Source organism: Saccopteryx bilineata, chromosome X, assembly GCF_036850765.1.
Source record: "Saccopteryx bilineata isolate mSacBil1 chromosome X, mSacBil1_pri_phased_curated, whole genome shotgun sequence".
NCBI lineage: Eukaryota > Metazoa > Chordata > Mammalia > Chiroptera > Emballonuridae > Saccopteryx > Saccopteryx bilineata.
The window spans coordinates 141800294-141817995 of record NC_089502.1 but is presented as its reverse complement, the minus strand read 5'-3'; the positions used below and the strand labels follow the sequence as shown (position 1 = coordinate 141817995).

Genomic DNA, 17702 nt, shown 5'->3' with positions numbered 1-17702 from the left:
TCCCTTTTTTTCCTTCACTCCATACTCTCTAACATATTTTATATTAGATAAGTAAACGTAATATGCAAAGACTGAATTTACAATGTGCTACTAATATGAACTTAAAACACTCATATAATTATTTAAAATAAGTTTTTAAAAGTAAAAATAATCCTTATTTTTCTTCTTTTCAAAATGTATACAACTCAAATAAAAATTATTATCTAAGAGCAAATAAAACAGCTAATCTTTCTTTTACCTGAGTGGAGTTAGATAGCTGTTTTGTCCATGGCTCTTCTGTGCTGCTGCTCAGGTTTGTGCAGTTATGAGGTAGAGAGAGTGTGTTTTGCTGTAGGTAAGGCACATTTCCATTACTTTCACTTCCTGTTACATAATTATTGCCTACCAAAATAGTGTCTGCACTCCCTAGCGTTTTTTGGTGTGCCGCAAGGAGCATAGCCTGCAGAAAAAGGTCCATTGGACAAAGGTTTTTCAAAACAAGCGGAGTGATCTTCAAGCTGAGAGACATTAGACACTTGGGGCAAAGGAGAATATGGTTGCTGGTTAGAGATAAGAGTTTGTAGGCAGTGTTGAGTCAGTTATTGGCCCATTGGGAATTCCAGTAGTTTGTCCTGTTTGTCTCATCTTCAAAACAAAACAAAACAAAACAAAAACAAAAACAAACCAAAACCTGCTTGTGTGATTCTGAAAATGTGTCATCAATATAGCCCTTATTTGATATAACATTTTATCTCTATAGATTAATAACTAAACATTTAGAAAATTATATACTATGTTCATATGAATAAAGCAGAAATCTTTTTAATTATGTAGTTAAAGAAACCTCCTTGCCCTGGCCGGTTGGCTCAGCGGTAGAGCGTTGGCCTAGCGTGTGGAGGACCCGGGTTCGATTCCGGCCAGGGCACATAGGAGAAGCGCCCATTTGCTTCTCCACCCCTCCGCCGCGCTTTCCTCTCTGTCTCTCTCTTCCCCTCCCGCAGCCAAGGCTCCATTGGAGCAAAAATGGCCCGGGCGCTGGGGTTGGCTCTGTGGCCTCTGCCTCAGACGCTAGAGTGGCTCTGGTCGCAACATGGCGACGCCCAGGATGGGCAGAGCATCGCCCCCTGGTGGGCAGAGCGTCGCCCCTGGTGGGCGTGCCGGGTGGATCCCGGTCGGGCGCATGCGGGGAGTCTGTCTGACTGTCTCTCCCTGTTTCCAGCTTCAGAAAAATGCAAAAAAAAAAAAAAAAAGAAACCTCCTTAATTAATGGTATAAGGGCAAAAAAAGCAGCTGAAAATTATGACTGTAAATTATAGACCTTATTATTCATCATTAAAGGGGATTTAAATTTTCCATTCTATTATGTTTATGTCAAATAATTTAAATCAAATAATTGTTAAAACAGCTCCACCTCACCCTGAGTAATTTGTTAATTACAAAATAATAAGTCTATAAAACATCTGCAATTTATTATGCAAATAAACTGTTTTAATTAACTTAGCTACTTAAAAGAAAAATATGTCCATTAGTATATAAATATGTATTTAAAATATGTCCATTAGTATATAAAAATTCTACTGAATATATGTAGAAAATTAAACAGCATTAGTATAACCTAAAATAACATTTTAGTCAGCAAAACATTTAACATGATATTATTAGAATAAAAATGTTATACATACTTGTTGCATTAAGACAAACTGACTTTCCAACTGTTCCAGCATCAATTTCTGTGCTGTATTTAAATTATCCTTATTTGCACACAGATGTTCCAAGAGCTACAAAAATGAAAAACCATATGATATCAAATCTACCAAATAAGAAATTATCAGGCAATCTGTCACTCCTTGCGTGATGAAACATAGTGATTTCTAACCAAAACTAATTAATGCTAGCCCTAAACGGTTTGCTCAATGGATAGAGCACTAGCCCAGTATGAATATGTGAAGGTACATATGAGAAGCAAACACCTGCTTCTCTCCCCCTTCTTACGTTCTTTCCTCTCCAAGAGCCAGTGGCTCGGCTTGTTCCAGCATTAGCCTCCAGAGCTGAGGATCGCTAGGTTGATTTGAGCATCAACCCCTGATGAGGGTTGCTGAGAGAATCCGACTGGGCTGTATGCAGGGGTCTCTGTCTCCCCTCCTCTCACTTAAAAAAAAAAACAATTGGCCCTGGCCAGTTGGCTCAGTGGTAGAGCGTCAGCCTGGAGTGCGGGAGTTCTGAATTTGATTCCCAGCCAGGGCACACAGAAGAAGCGCACATCTGCTTCTCCACCCCTCCCCCTCTCCTTCCTCTCTGTCTCTCTCTTCCCCTCCCGCAGCCAAGGCTCCATTGGAGCAAAGTTGGCCCGGGCGCTGAGGATGGCTTTATGGCCTCTGGCTCAAGTGCTAGAATGGTTCTGGTTGCAGCAGAGCAATGCCCCAGATAGGCAGAGGAGGGCCTTCTGGTGGGCGTGCCGGGTGGATCCCGGTCAGGTGCATGCGGGAGTCTGTCTGACTCCCCATTTCCAACTTCAGAAAAACTTCAAAAAATAAAAAATAAATAAAATAAAACCAACAACAATTTATTAATGCCAAGATGAAGTCCCTTCAGATAAATAAAAAAGGTAAAAAGCATTAATTCATCTGAAGAAGGTTATTTATGTGTTTTAAGTTGAACATGTTTTCTGGAAAGAAAATTACAATCTTAACAAATTTAATCTTACAATGTGTAATATTTCTAGAGCACAATATTTCTAGACCACAATTATATTTTCTTGGACATGTACAATGTTGTCTTCAGATACTAAAATAGAAAAGAAGCTATTAACATTGTAGTTAGGAAAAAGAAATTAAGTAACCAGACACAGGAACTGGAAAGAAACTTTAAGAATCTTCTATTAATTCTTACATTTCAAAAACATGACATGTATTAATTCTCTAAAACAGTTAAAAATGAAAATGATTTATGAACTTTTTTTGCAGTGAAAAATGTGAGCTCATATTTATGTGCATATTACTTTAGTTTACTGCATTCAATTTTAATAATACCTAGAAATAGCTTAAAGCTTCCTACTACTTTAAAACAGACAGAAAACTATTAACAGAGTATTTCATAGTCATACCATGATTTCTGTGATGTCAAACATCATGCATTATTAACCTGTTGCTACTCTAAAGTACAGTGTGTCTATAAAGTCATGGTGCACTTTTGACCAGTCACAGAAAAGCAACAAAAGATGACAGAAATGTGAAATCTGCACCAAATAAAAGGAAAACCCTCCCAGTTTCTGTAGGATGATGTGGCAGCATGTGCGCATGCGCAGATGATGATGTAACACCGTGTATACAGCGGAGCAGCCCACGGCCATGCCAATGGAGATATGGATGGTACAGAGGAAAGTTCAATGTGTTCTGTGGCTTGCTAAATTCGAGTCCGTGACCAAAGTGCAACGTGAATATCGGCGCATTTATACCGAAGAGCCACCACATAGGAATAACATGACTCGGTGGGATAAGCAGTTGAAGGAAACCGGCAGTTTGGTGGAGAAACCCCGTTCTGGTAGGCAATCAGTCAGTGACGAGTCTGTAGAGGCTATACGGGATAGCTACCTAAGGAGCCCTAAAAATTCTGTGCGTGAGCCCACATCGAACTGCACTGAATAGGTATGAAACTGGGAGAGTTTTCCTTTTATTTGGTGCAGATTTCACATTTCTATCATCTTTTGTTGCTTTCCTGTGACCGGTCAAAAGTGCACCATGACTTTACGGACACACTGTATATGAAACACTTTGGCCACTATTTAAGGAAACAAATCTGAGGAAAATTTAATTTTAAAAAATGGAAAACATTTGTTCTAATTCATATACTAACATGACTGGTAACACATTATGTGTCATAGAATTGGAAAATTTATATACATAAGACTTATCTTTTAAACTTATTTAAAAATAATTTTAAGTGAATAATCATTTAAAGACCTATCAATTTGAAACATTCATTCTTTACCTTAAAAAGTCTGTTATTTAAATCATGGCTTAAAGAACTAATATGGTGTCTATTATTTCCAAAATTCTATTTATTTCAATGTTTACAGAAAATTGTGAAAAAAGTATGTTAAGTTTGGAAAAGCAGAAAAATAAATATAATGATTTGATAAACATAAAGCTTTATCTCCTGTATTTAAATGATACTACAATTTCAGGACAGAACATACTGCTAAATAATGCCACAATAACTGATGAACTTATCAGTCCTTGTATACAAGTTTAAAACATAAGATAAGCAAAATTTGTAAAAACTTAAGTGCTTCATTTTTTATTGAGATTTTCCATTTCTTTAAAATGTGCATAATACCTTTGTTGGAGTAGACGTTCTTTTCCTCTTGGCAGGGCTGGACAGGCCATCTACTTGGCTAGAAGAAATCATATGTACTGGCAAGGACTGCTGTAAAATTGGTGTTTGACTCAGGCATAATACACGTTCAGTTTTTGGATGATGAGCTTTGGAAGCCTAAGGATTATAGAAGTAAGATAACAGTATGATTCTACATATTCTTAATTCATTACTTCCAATCATAAAACTTTAAAAGCTGCTCATTTTTTCAAAACTTTGTAAATATCATATAATATTATTACTGAAAACCACATCCAATGAATCATCAGTGGAGAAATGTGTACCTTTGGAAAAACTTGTTTAATTAAATAAATTACTACAATAGTCCCGTAAGAAATCTCTTTCAAAATCATGAAAAAAAGTGAAAGGCTTTAAACTATCATCCCAAGTTTCTTCCCTTATCAGAGGAAGCCATTATTTTGATCTAAAATTCCTTTGCAATTAAACTTAAAGCAGTTATATTTTTCTGAAGTGTCGATCCTGTTCTTAGTATTTTAAGTTTGATCGCCACAGACTGAAAAGAACCCTTAAAGCTGGGCACCTACAGAACATAACCCAACTTCTCACCTGCTGTGCTGTGTTCATGGCACCCTGCCTGGAAGTAAGCTCTGCAGGTATTGGTAGGCTCCATGCCTCCTCAATACTAGGAAGTAATTTAGTTTTATTCTGTAGACTACTTTGTGGAAGGTTACACAACTGAGCCTAGGAAAAATTATGTAAAAAGCAAATTTAACACAAGCCTACTGAAGTAATTCTACTAAATCTTCCTGAATGTAACAGGTATTTATTTTTAAAAAAAACATTTCAATTGTGGGGTTTTATATATATGTTAAGTATAAAGAGAGTGACTATAAATATACTTCTGCAAATCAGAACATAGCTAAGTTCTGTTTTCTCATGGATATTCTTTCATGAAATTTCAAGCCAAACTGAAAAACAATGTGTTCTTTTCTCTAAAATGTTAGAGCAAACATCTAAAGAGCACAAAGAAAAATTATGCAAATTAATATACAAAAAAAAATCGTGGCCAAAGAGCATTTTAAATACTGCATCTTAACTAAAATGAAAAGTAAAATAGTATCACAAACTTTTAAAATTATAAAAAGGCATTGATATCAAAACAAAAATATACAAACTTTTGAGCCACCCAACTTCTTTATGCCAATTATGAAATTGAAATGTGTCCTGTCACATATGCTACTTAAACTTTTACCTGTAAAAACTTAATTCTTCCTGCAAGTGTAGAGGTATTACTACAACTTTTGCTTCTAGTTGCATTTAAGTAACATTTAATCGCATCCTGAGGTTGATTGCATGATTCATAGAGAGTGCCTAGATCCATCCAGGCTGCTGCATGCCCATGGTCCAACTGTACAGCACAAATATATGCCTGTAAAGCATCCATAGGCTGATTTTGCTGCTGATAGAGCACACTGGAAAAAAGAACAAAGAGGCTGTCTAAAAGTAATTAAGTGTGTTATTAATATACAGTGTATATGCACGTTTCAATGAACTTATGTGTCAAATGTTATGAATAATATACACACAAGCCTTACCCTATTGAACACCATGTATCTGCACTTGCTTCTGATTTATCAATAGACTGCCTATAAGATATAAAGGCATCCTGAACTTTCCCAATACTTGAATAGCATCTGTAACAGTTAAAGGGGAGAAATTAATATATAAGTAGATAGATATATATACATATATAAAGAATTACATTAATAATCAAATTGAATATGTATATTTGCCAAAATGATGTATATGAAAAAACCCTATTTGCCTACACAGTTTACATATGTATTAATAAATAGTTCACATTATAATTTGCTATTAAATGAACTCTCTTTTTTAGTACTGATGTCATATTAATGAACTTTATTGAAACCAACAGAGCCCAAATTTTTCAATGCAGTATTCAGGATTAAACATACAAATCTGTTTTGTACTAAGGTTTCTTAAATGACAAGAATATAGAGCTAGCCTGACCTATGGTGGCACAGTGGGATAAAGCGTCGACCTGGAAATGCTGAGGTCGCCGGTTCGAAACACTGAGCTTGCCTGGTCAAGGCACATATGGGAGTTGATGCTTCCAGCTCCTCCCCCCTTCTCTCTCTCTGTCTCTCTGCACGCTCTCTCTCTCTCTCTCTCTCTGTCTCTCCCTCTCCTCTCTAAAAATGGATCAATTAATTAATTAATTAATTATAAAAAGAATATAGAGCTAAAAACCAAACTGAAACTAAATTTGATTACAGATTTAAATTCTGACTTCTCAACTTCCAACCCCCAGAAAATAATTCCTTAGTTCATAAAAAGATAAAACATATTTTAAACTTCTAATTTAATAGGATTTTTAAAAAAAATTTTAGTGAGAGGAAAGGAGGTAGAGAGGACAGACTCGTGCATATGCGCCAACGGTAATCTACCCAGCAAGCCCACGAGGGGGAGATGCTCTCCCCATCAGCGGCCCTTGCTCTATAGCAACTGCAGACATTTTTTATTGCCTAGACAGAGGTCATGAAGCCATCCTCTGAGCCCAGGGCCAATTTGCTCTAATCAAGCTATAGCTGCAGGAGGAAAGAAGAGAGAAAGTGAGAGAGAAGTGAGAGAGGGAGGGGTGGAGAAGCAGGTGGGTGTTCTTCTGTGTGCCCTGACCAGAAATTGAACCTGGGACATCCACATGCCAGGCTGATGCTCTATCCACTGAGCCAATTGTCCAGGGCTAATTTAATAGACATTTTAAAATAATTTACAAAATTTTAATCCTATTTTTGAAAAAGCATTTGTAAAGGCATTAAGAGGAAGACCAATATCTAATGACTTTACCAAAAAACCAAATAACCAAACAATAATACAAAAATGATACAGACATAAAATACATAAAAGAATGATTGTTCTATGTGTTAACTCTTGGTAAAGGAAACAATCTACTATAAAAATATCTTTAAGTAGTTTTCTTTGCTTTTAACATTTTTTATAAGATGTAGGAATTGTTTGTTTTCATGAAACTATCAGTATAATTTTTACTTCAAATGGCAATGGATGAAAAAAGAAAGAAGTTTTAATTTTTAATCATATAGCCAGTCTAAGCTGGGCACTACAATTAATGATTGAAATTTAGGTAATTCATTTAACACAAATGGATGAAATCCACTGATAAGCAAAAAGCAGGATAAAGGCACTTCATATGGTTTTAAAGACTAGAGGGAAAAATTACTTGGTATACACAAAGAAAGAAAAATTTAAACCTAGCTGAGCTCTACTTGAGATCTGTCTTTCCAAAAATGCAAGTAACATGACAAAAGCACTTTACAGAATCAATCATCTTCTAAAAATGTATACACTGAAAAATTAAGACTGAAATGAAATGTAAATAAATTTCAGACAAAACGAAGTAGCTCATAAACACCTGAACCAGGATTATAGTGAAAGTAATTCAAATGGTAAGAAAAAATAATATCTGATCAATGATTTCATTAAATATTTGAGAAAATAATTTTTTTAAGTCTGTTCAATATGTTTTTTAAAAAATTAGTCACTGTTGGCCCTGGCCAGTTGGCTCAGTGGTAAGAGCATCGACCTGGCATATGGAAGTCCCTGGTTCGATTCCAGGGCACACAGGAGAAGCGCCCATCTGCTTCGCCACCCATCCCCCTCTCCTTCCTCTCTGTCTCTCTCTTCCCCTCCCACAGCCAGGGCTCCACTGGAGCAAAGTTGGCCCGGGCTCTGAGGATGGCTCCATGGCCTCTGCCTCAGGCTCTAGAATGGCTCTGGTTGCAACAGAGCGACGCCCCCTGGTGGACATGCCAGGTGGATCCCAGTCGGGCACATGTGGGAGTCTGTCTGACTGCCTCCACATTTCCAACTTCAGAAAAATACCAAAAAAAAAGAAAAAAAAGGAAAACCTAATCACTGTTAAGACAAAAGAATAAAAAATAGAATGAGGTTTATATAGATGCCGGTTTAGATGTATAGTGACATCTTTTATAATATGCATTAAGAAATACACTGTAACTTCATATACTTTAAGAATTAGACATTTTCTTTTAGAGATCACCCATATGATAAAGGTTTAAAAGTACAAGATGCACAAGAGAGGGACAGAAGTAAGCCTAAACAATGGTTAACTTGTGGGATGTGACATATAAAAAATGTCAGTACTAGAGAAGACAGAAAACAAATTCAGGGAGTGCAAAAAATCTATGTCACAGAGAAAATTAAAAAGAGCATTAGCAACATGACCAGGCAGTGGCGCACTGGGTAAAGCGTCGAATTGGGATGCAGAGGATTCAGGTTCGAAACCTCGAGGTCGCCAGCTTGAGCACGGGCTCATCTGGTTTGAGCACAGCTCACCAGCTTGAACCCAAGGATGCTGGCTTGAGCAAGGGGTCACTCAATCTGCTGTAGCCCCACAGTCAAGCCACATATGCGAAAACAATCAATGAACAACTAAGGTGCTGAAACAAAGAATTGATACTCTCATCTGTCTCCCTTTCTATCTATCTATCCCTATCTGTCCCTCTGTCACAAATAAAGGCAATAGCAGTGATAAAAACAAGAAGAAACACTAGAGACATGGTAGAAGAAAAAAACATTTTTGTAAGAAAGCCAAATTTCAGATTATCAAATGTTCATAAATGCTGAGAAATAAGAATTCCTGAAACCAATAATTTCACATTCAAATTTTAAAGTGTAAAATCAGATAGTCAATGTGCCCACATACTAATATGTGAGTCTAATCACCAGATACTTCCTTTAACATTTTATCTAGGTTTCTCTAAGGTTGGTTTATGTAATATAAGCAACACTAGGTTCTAGCTCCTTCTGGGACACTAATTAGTTAAGTGACCTTGAAATGACATTTTATATCTGGATCCATGCCTCAGATCTGTAAAATCAGAATGTTGAACCTAAGTTGCTGCCTGACAGCTTCCAACACTAACAGTTTGGTGACTGCTGGAGACTGTGGGAATCATTACCAGGTTAGTTTAAATATAGTACCACCTCACTTTGACATATAATACCCAATTAACACATAATAGCAATATGTAATACAGACTTGAATGCAGAGTAATAAGTCTGCAAAATACTAGGAACATCAAATCTCTACTAATTTTTCTAAGAGTCTGATCTTTATTTGAAGCTTTAGTAAGTTTTAAAATTTAATTTTTGACAAATATAATTTTCTCTAACAGTAAAGACAATTAGAAGCAATATTATTAGTAAACAGCAACAGATGAAAGCAACAAAAAAATAGAAAAAATATAATACACTAAAAATAATTACTGTCTGGAATGATAATCCTGAACTCAGAGAAAGATAATACATCTGAGAAATCTATTGTCTGTACATTCAGAAAATTTTATCTAAAAATTTACAAATAAAACACATATCAGTGTTTTAAATTTAGACTAAAAAAAAGAAGCCCTCTATAAAATACTGCTATTCTCAAAGAAATAAAACAGTATGTCATTACTAAACTGGTAAACATATTTCACTATATCTTGATTATATGTGGCTGTGATTAAACAATAACAATCCTTCATATTAAAGAGACATTATACAATGTATATTATATTAAGCTATAAATTTTAAACCTTAGACCACAGGAATAAAATCCAGTTTCCTACTCTTTTAATCTATAATAGTAAGAATGATAACATGCAATATTTCATTTTAGGCGCTGGCCAGTTTGCTCAGTGGTCAAGCATTCAGTGTGGAAGTCCTGCCTTTGACTTCTAGTCATGGCAAACAGGAGAAACGCCAATCTGCTTCTCCACCCTTCCTCCTCCCCTTTCTCTCTCTCTCTCTTGCCCTCCTGCAGCCAAGGCTCCACTGGAGCAAAGTTGCTATGGCCTCTGCCTCAGGCGCTAGAATGGCTCCAGCTGCAATGGAGCAATGCCCCAGATGGGCAGAGCATCATTGCCTCCTGGTGGGCATGCCATGTGGATCCCAGTCACCGCATGCAGGAGTCTGTCTCTCTATCTCCCCACTTCTCACTTCAGAAAAATTAAAAAATTCATTTTAGAGGGCAATGTTACATTTCCTCTCTCATAAAAAGCCTCTTTTATAGTCACCGTATTAAGATTTGCATTGTTCTAACATGTGTAATAGTGTTAGCTTCAAAACCAAATGCTACTTATTTCATTTCTTAAACAGCCAATTTGCTCAGGCAATGGAGACAGAAAAGATACAGCTTCACCCAGAGGATTTCAGTGGAAAAGGCAAAGCCTGAACTCCTATGTTCTAAAATATAAACAATGCAAACTAGACTCTTTTAATAAACCATGCAGAAAACTAGACAAGAAACTATACTAAAGTTCACCGTGGTATTATTTACAATAGCCAAGATTTGGAAGCAACCTAAGGGTCCATCAGTACGTGAATAAAAAAGTGATGCACATATCCAATGGACTATTACTCAGCCATTAAAAAAATAAAAGAATGAAATCTTTCCATCTGCAACAACATGGATGGACCTAAAGGACATTATGCTAAGTGAAATAAGTTAGACAGAGAAAGACAAATGCCAGATGATTTCACTTATGTATGAACTTTAAAATATAAAAAGAGCAGGACAGAAACTGACTCATCGACATAGAAAACATTTTAAGGTTGTCAGATGGAAAGGGGCTTGGGAGTGTGGGTAAAAAAAATGTGAAGGAATTTAGAAGTACAAATTGGTAGTTACAGAATATTCATAGGAATGTAAAGTCAATATAGGTATAATAGAGTCAGTAATATTGTCTGACTCTATATGGTACAAGATGTACAAGATTTTTTGGGGTGATCACTTTGTAAGGTTATAAATGTCTAATATAGCATCGTATACCTAAAACTCATCTCATATAATATTGTACATTACCTGTAATTTAAAAATAAAATAATATTTTTAAAAACCTCTGAGAAGCTAACTTCATGATTAATAATTAAAAACTTATAAAGAACTACTGTCATAATCTCCTTCAAATATATAAAATTTAAAAGAAATTTAAATTCACAAAATTTAATAGAAAAATTACACTAAATTTCCATTTAACTTCACCATAAACATCCATAAAATAAGCTATTCTTATATACATATAAGTCAAAATTTACAATTGAAGCAGTACAACTGAATTAAGTTTATAACTGATAAAAAGTACTTGATAGATCTAATCTAAATCCTTCATTTATAGGTGAAATGAAAATTGAAACTTCAACTGTTAAATAAACTTTTCCACAGGCTACTAGTAATCATCAGGTAGAATTAAAATAATTAATAAAAATGAATACATTAGGCCCTGGCCGGTTGGCTCAGTGGTAGAGCGTCGGCCTGGCATGTGGGGGACTCGGGTTCGATTCCTGGCCAGGGCACATAGGAGAAGCGCCCATTTGCTTCTCCACCCACCCCCCCTTCCTCTCTGTCTCTTCCCCTCCCGCAGCCGAGGCTCCATTGGAGCAAAGATGGCCCGGGCGCTGGGGATGGCTCCTTGGCCTTTGCCCCAGGCGCTAGAGTGGCTCTGGTCGAGGCAGAGAGACGCCCTGGAGGGGCAGAGCATCGCCCCCTGGTGGGCAGAGCGTCACCCCTGGTGGGCGTGCCGGGTGGATCCCGATTGGGCGCATGCGGGAGTCAGTCTGTCTCTCCCTGTTTCCAGCTTCAGAAAAATACAAAAAAATAAAAAATTAAAAAATAAATAAAATTAATTAATTTCTAAAATAAATGAATACATCAAAAATGACAGAAGTCAGAAGGAACACAATCTAAATACTGAATTGAAAAACAATGCTAATGATAACTAGGTTATAAGATTCTTTAAAACTTCTTCAAACTTAAAACTATAAACAATTCAAGTCAGAGTAAGACAACATGAAAACAAAAACTATTAAGCAAAATAATTTCGCAGTAAAAGTACCAATTTTAGGAGATCCATTTTATTTTGCTATCATGTATTTTAAATAAAATGTTACGGACCAGGTTATATTACACAATCTTATATTTTTTACTCTAAGTCCACTCTAGACAGCACAATACAAGTTTATTGGTCTCACCTTCCAAGCAAATACCAAGACTGGCTAGAGTTAGGATCTGCCTCCAATGACTTCTGGAGATACTGAATTGCATAGTTTTCCTTGGTTGTTCTGTCTCCCAGTAGATCCCCATTATGATGCATCCATCCTATAATTTTAAAATTATGAACATTTACCTATGATTTAACTATTTTACTAGCTTTGAAAATACAATGAAGAATATAGATTAAACTATATTTCATTAAATTTATTTATCTTGGTTCAAATTTTTCCTAATTTAAAACTACCAATGGCACTGGCTGGTTAGCTCAATGGATAAAGCATCTGCCTGGCATATGGACTTTCCAGGCTTGATTCTGGTGTGGGCACACAAAAGAATCAACCATTTTCTTCTATCCCCTTCCCTTTCCTCTTTCTCTCTCTCTCTTCCCCTCCACAGCCAGTGGCTCCATTCTACTGGGGCATTTGCCCTAGGTGCTGAGGATAGCTCTATGTTCTGTTTAGTGTTAGGCCCTAAAACTAGCTCAGCTTATTTGACCATCACCCTAAATTGGGTTGCTGGGTGAATCCTGGTTGGGGTGCATGTGAAAGTCTGTCTCACTATCTCCCCTTCTCTCACTTAAAGGTAGAAGAAACTACCAAAAATAGCTATAGGAAACTACCAAAAATAGCTAGTTTACTCTGAAACATACAATCAAGCCCTGGCTGGTTAGCTGATTGGTTAGTGTCATCCCAAAATGCCAAAGTTGTGGGTTCAGTCCCCCATCAGGGCACATATGGGAAGCAACCAATAAACATACAACTAAGTGTATGTTTTTCGCTTTTCCCCACTTTCTATCCCTGTCTCTATAAAATCAATAAAAGAGAAAAATGATACAATCATAGCTACCAAAGGTTCTTAAAGAACAGAGAAATTAAAGTGACTTGTGAACTGCACTGGCACTAAGGAGAGTAGAAACTATAACTTCTCCTCTTCTAAATTTAAATTTTTAAAAAATCCAACATCTAAGCCAAATGAAAAGATGGTTAATTTACTATTCTGTTACAGGTTAAAGTATTTTGAGAAAAATCCAGCAAGCCAAAGTTTATTTCTAAAAAGTAAATAAAAACATAAAATCAAAGATAAATCATTTAAAATTAAAAAAAAATTTTTTTTTACTTCTTACAGAAGATGTACCTACAGATACTAGTTATTTTCATTAACACCCTAAATATCACAATATCTGACCAAGAATAAAAAGGACAACTAGGAAACCTCTACTGCTATATTAATATGTAAATGAAAAATAGGTTCAAAGACCTATAGAAAGTACAGAGTATTTGGTCAATAAAAAAGTTTTGCATTACAACTGCAAGGATACAAAAAGAATATGCTATGATAAAACGTTAATCATTTAACACAAATGGAAACAAGCATTTCATTTTGAGTCAATTAAAGTGTCTTAAATTACCTTTGCAAAAATACCACCTAGGCAAACTGTTCAGTTGCTTTTGATGTTATAAACAAAATATTCATTTTATACCATATGAAAATACTCATATTATCACTCATAATTTTGACTAGAATTTAGTAATTATTTAATGAATATCAAATAAAAATGACCTAAGGAAATACAAGCAAACACTAACCCAAATATCAAACATAGACATAACAGCCAACAAAATAAATCACTGGAAAATCCCTACTTACTGACCCTAGAAAAAAACAAAACAATTATTTTGGATATTCGATTTACTACCCCCCCCCCCACTTTTTTTCTGAAGCTGGAAACGGGGAGAGACAGACAGACTTCCCACATGCGCCCGACCGGGATCCACCCGGCACGCCCACCAGGGGCTACACTCTGCCCACCAGGGGGCGATGCTCTGCTCCTCCAGGGCATCGCTCTGCCGCGACCAGAGCCACTCCAGCGCCTGGGGCAGAGGCCAAGGAGCCATCCCCAGCACCCGGGCCATCTTTGCTCCAATGGAACCTCGGCTGCAGGAGGGGAAGAGAGGCAGAGAGGAAGGGGGGGTGGAGAAGCAAATGGGCACCTCTCCTGTGTGCCCTGGCCAGGAATCGAACCCGGGTCCCCCGCATGCCAGGCCGACTCTCCACCGCTGAGCCAACTGGCCAGGGCATCGATTTACTTTTTTTAATACCTAAGAACATCATAAATTGCTAGAGAAAATATATAATATTCGTTAATAGCAGATGATGAGATACTTCCATTAATTCATATTATAAATAAACCTATGAAAGAAAGCTCAAAAATCACTCACTGGGCCCTGGCCGGTTGGCTCAGTGGTAGAGCGTCGGCCTGGTGTGCAGGAGTCCCAGGTTCGATTCCCGGACAGAGCACACAGGAGAAGCGCCCATCTGCTTCTCCACCCTCCCCCTCTCCTTCCTCTCTGTCTCTCTCTTCCCCTCCTGCAGCCAAGGCTCCATTGGAGCAAAGTTGGCCCGGGCGCTGAGGATGGCTCCTTGGTCTCTGCCTCAGGTGATAGAATGGCCCTGGTTGCAACAGAGCGGCGCCCCAGATGGGCAGAGCATCACCCCCGGGTGGGCGTCCTGGGTGGATCCTGGTCAGGTCAGGTGCATGCGGGAGTCTGTCTGCCTCCCCGTTTCCAACTTCAGAAAAAACAAACAAACAAACAAACAAAATCACTCACTGGCTGTGTGAATGACTTTAATTTAACTTCATGAAGTGGTAAATGCATGCAAAAACTCAAACCTTTTTCAAGGGAAAAACTAAGTACAATGTTGAGAATTTACAAGGACTAGGTGCATTAAAGCACTGTGCTTAATGAATTTTGAAATGAATTAAGCTAGCCATTCAGTAAAACATAACTGTGGACAAAAGAAAAGGAATAATATGTTTGTACCAGCAATAGTTATACTATAAAGTACTCATTTTAAATGCAATTTCAAAATAACATATGCCACAATCCTACAACATAAAATCTCAATAAAAACTGTTAAGTCAGAAGTTAAAATTGTCCCCATGCACCCCAGGCTTTTTTAAATCAATGCAATATATAATGAAAAGTAAAGTTTTATGTACCTAACTGTTGTAAAACAGTTGCTTTTACTTGTGATGGAAGATTTTCTGTTTGTAAAAGTTGTTCATAGGCTTCTTTTGCAAAATGATACTTCTGCTAAAGAGTAAAAAAAATTCATAGAAAAATTAATTGATAAATTTTAAATAGAAATACTCTAGACTATAAAAAAGAGATGATTTAGTTACTTTTCAAGTGATAAATAGGAATAAAACATTTGTAAACATCATTGTAACTGTTTTTATAATAATATTTTTAAATTTCTAGTATAAAAAAATTAAACTATCTGAAAGTCAAGTGCTAAATCATTAAATTATTTCCTTAGACTCAGACAGCTGTGTTTTGGAATAACTGCTAAAAAAAGGTACCCTTCAAAATAACAAGGAGTCAACAAAATTACATTTAAAAATTCTGCTGAACCCCAAAAGTTACAAAGAAAACTATTTCAACCTCATGTGTTACTTAACTTTTACAAAGTTGTGGATATATTCTATTATCAAATGCATAATTATTGCAGGAATACTTTCTAAGAAGGAAAAGTTTTTAATAAGCAGATATAGCAAGTTCTACTATCCTTTACAAAATCTAAGATTAGTAACTTCTTAATTTTGAAATAGAATTTATCCTTGAACAATGTAGGTTTTAGAGATGTTGACCCCCACACAGTTGACAATCCATGTGAAACTTCTGAATCCCCCCTAAACTTAACTATTAATAGCTCACTGTTCACTGGAAGCCTTCCTAATAACGAAAGCAATTGGTTAACACACATTATATATGTTTATTGTATACATTATATATGTATATTTTTATACAATAAAACTAAAAAAACTCATAAATACATTTACAAAAAAAATATGTAGAAGAGGACTAAACAATTCACAATTGTGTTGCTGACCCTGGCAGAGTACTTCAGTTGGTTAGCGCATCATCCTGACATGCTGAGTTTGCAGGATCAAACACCAGTTAAGTGCACACACAAGAGTCAACTGATCATAGTATGGTTGATGAGTGGAGCTGCAGGTTGATGTCTATCTGTCTATCTCTATCTCTCTCCTGTCCCTTCTCTCTAAGGATCAAGTAATAAATTTTTTTTAAAATTGGGTTGTCCAAGAATCAACACTATACTCTTTCTAATCTATGAAATATTCTTGGAAAAAGATTTATAATTATGTTTTTAAAGACATATGATTTTCCACATTTTTTATATAATTATGTTCAAATATCTAAGGTACAGGCAAATTTCTATTGATAGATCAGTCCATTATCTACATTCTCTTTCAAAAGCACTAATAAGACTAAAACATTATTGTTACTGTGATATGTTTGAAGGTTTTTTAGTGAGAGAGAGAAAGAAAAAGAGAGGAATGAGAAGCATCAACTGGTAGTTGAGGCACTTTAGTTGTTCATTGACCACTTTCTCACATGTGCCTTGACCAGGGGGCTCCAGTTCAGTCAGTGGTCCCTTGCTCTACCAGAGACTTTGGGCTCAAGCCAGTGAGCATCCTTGGGATCATGTCTATGATTCCAACTCAAGTGGTGACCTGAGCTCAAGCTGGTGACCCTGAACTCAAGCTGTATGAAACTGCTCAAGTGGCTGACCTGGGGGTTTCAAACCTGATCACAGGTTGATGCTCTATTCACTGTACCATCACTGGTCAGGTTGTGATATGTTTAACTCCTCTAAAACAACAGGAAAAACAAGTAAGAGAAAAGTAAAAAATACATTATCTTTAAAATATACCTTGCAAACCAATGGCTTTGGACATTTATAAGTACATTAAAAAAGAAGATAAAAATGTCATTTGAGAACATCTGTATTAAATGAACAGTTTTCTATATATATACATATATATATACATATATATATACATATATATATATTTAGCAAAAGAGAAAGAGACAGACACACAGACAGGAACAAATAGAATCAGAGAAAGATTAGAAGCATCACCTCACAGTTGTGGTACCTTAGCTTTCATTGATTGCTTCTTATGTGTCTTGCCAGGGAGTCTCCAACTGTACCAGTGAACCCTTGCTCAAGCCTGCGACCATGGGGCTGATCAGTGTCAATACTCCCAAGCCCAAGTCAGTGACCCCCCCGTACTCAAGCTGGTGACCTCATGGTTTAAACCTGAGTCCTCAACATCCCAGGCTGACGCTCTATCTAATGCACCACTGCTTGGTCAGGTAGTTATATTTTCTATACACTATTCAAGACTTCAAAAAGGAAAACAATAAATAGTCTCAAAAAGGAAAACAATAAATAGTCTCAAAAAAGAAAATAAATTTATTTA

At 36.4% G+C, this 17702-nt stretch overlaps 1 protein-coding gene across 1 annotated transcript in view; it reads right to left on the bottom strand.

The window, feature by feature from the left end:
* LOC136316767 (lysine-specific demethylase 6A-like) overlaps positions 1 to 17702 on the bottom strand; it is a 318159-nt gene that overhangs the window by 121400 nt on the left and 179057 nt on the right. The window contains 10 exon segments of the mRNA XM_066248929.1: positions 239 to 418; positions 420 to 551; positions 553 to 624; positions 1662 to 1757; positions 4315 to 4470; positions 4921 to 5055; positions 5567 to 5786; positions 5910 to 6008; positions 12388 to 12514; positions 15411 to 15504. Of these exon segments, the coding sequence (XP_066105026.1) occupies positions 239 to 418; positions 420 to 551; positions 553 to 624; positions 1662 to 1757; positions 4315 to 4470; positions 4921 to 5055; positions 5567 to 5786; positions 5910 to 6008; positions 12388 to 12514; positions 15411 to 15504 (1311 nt within the window).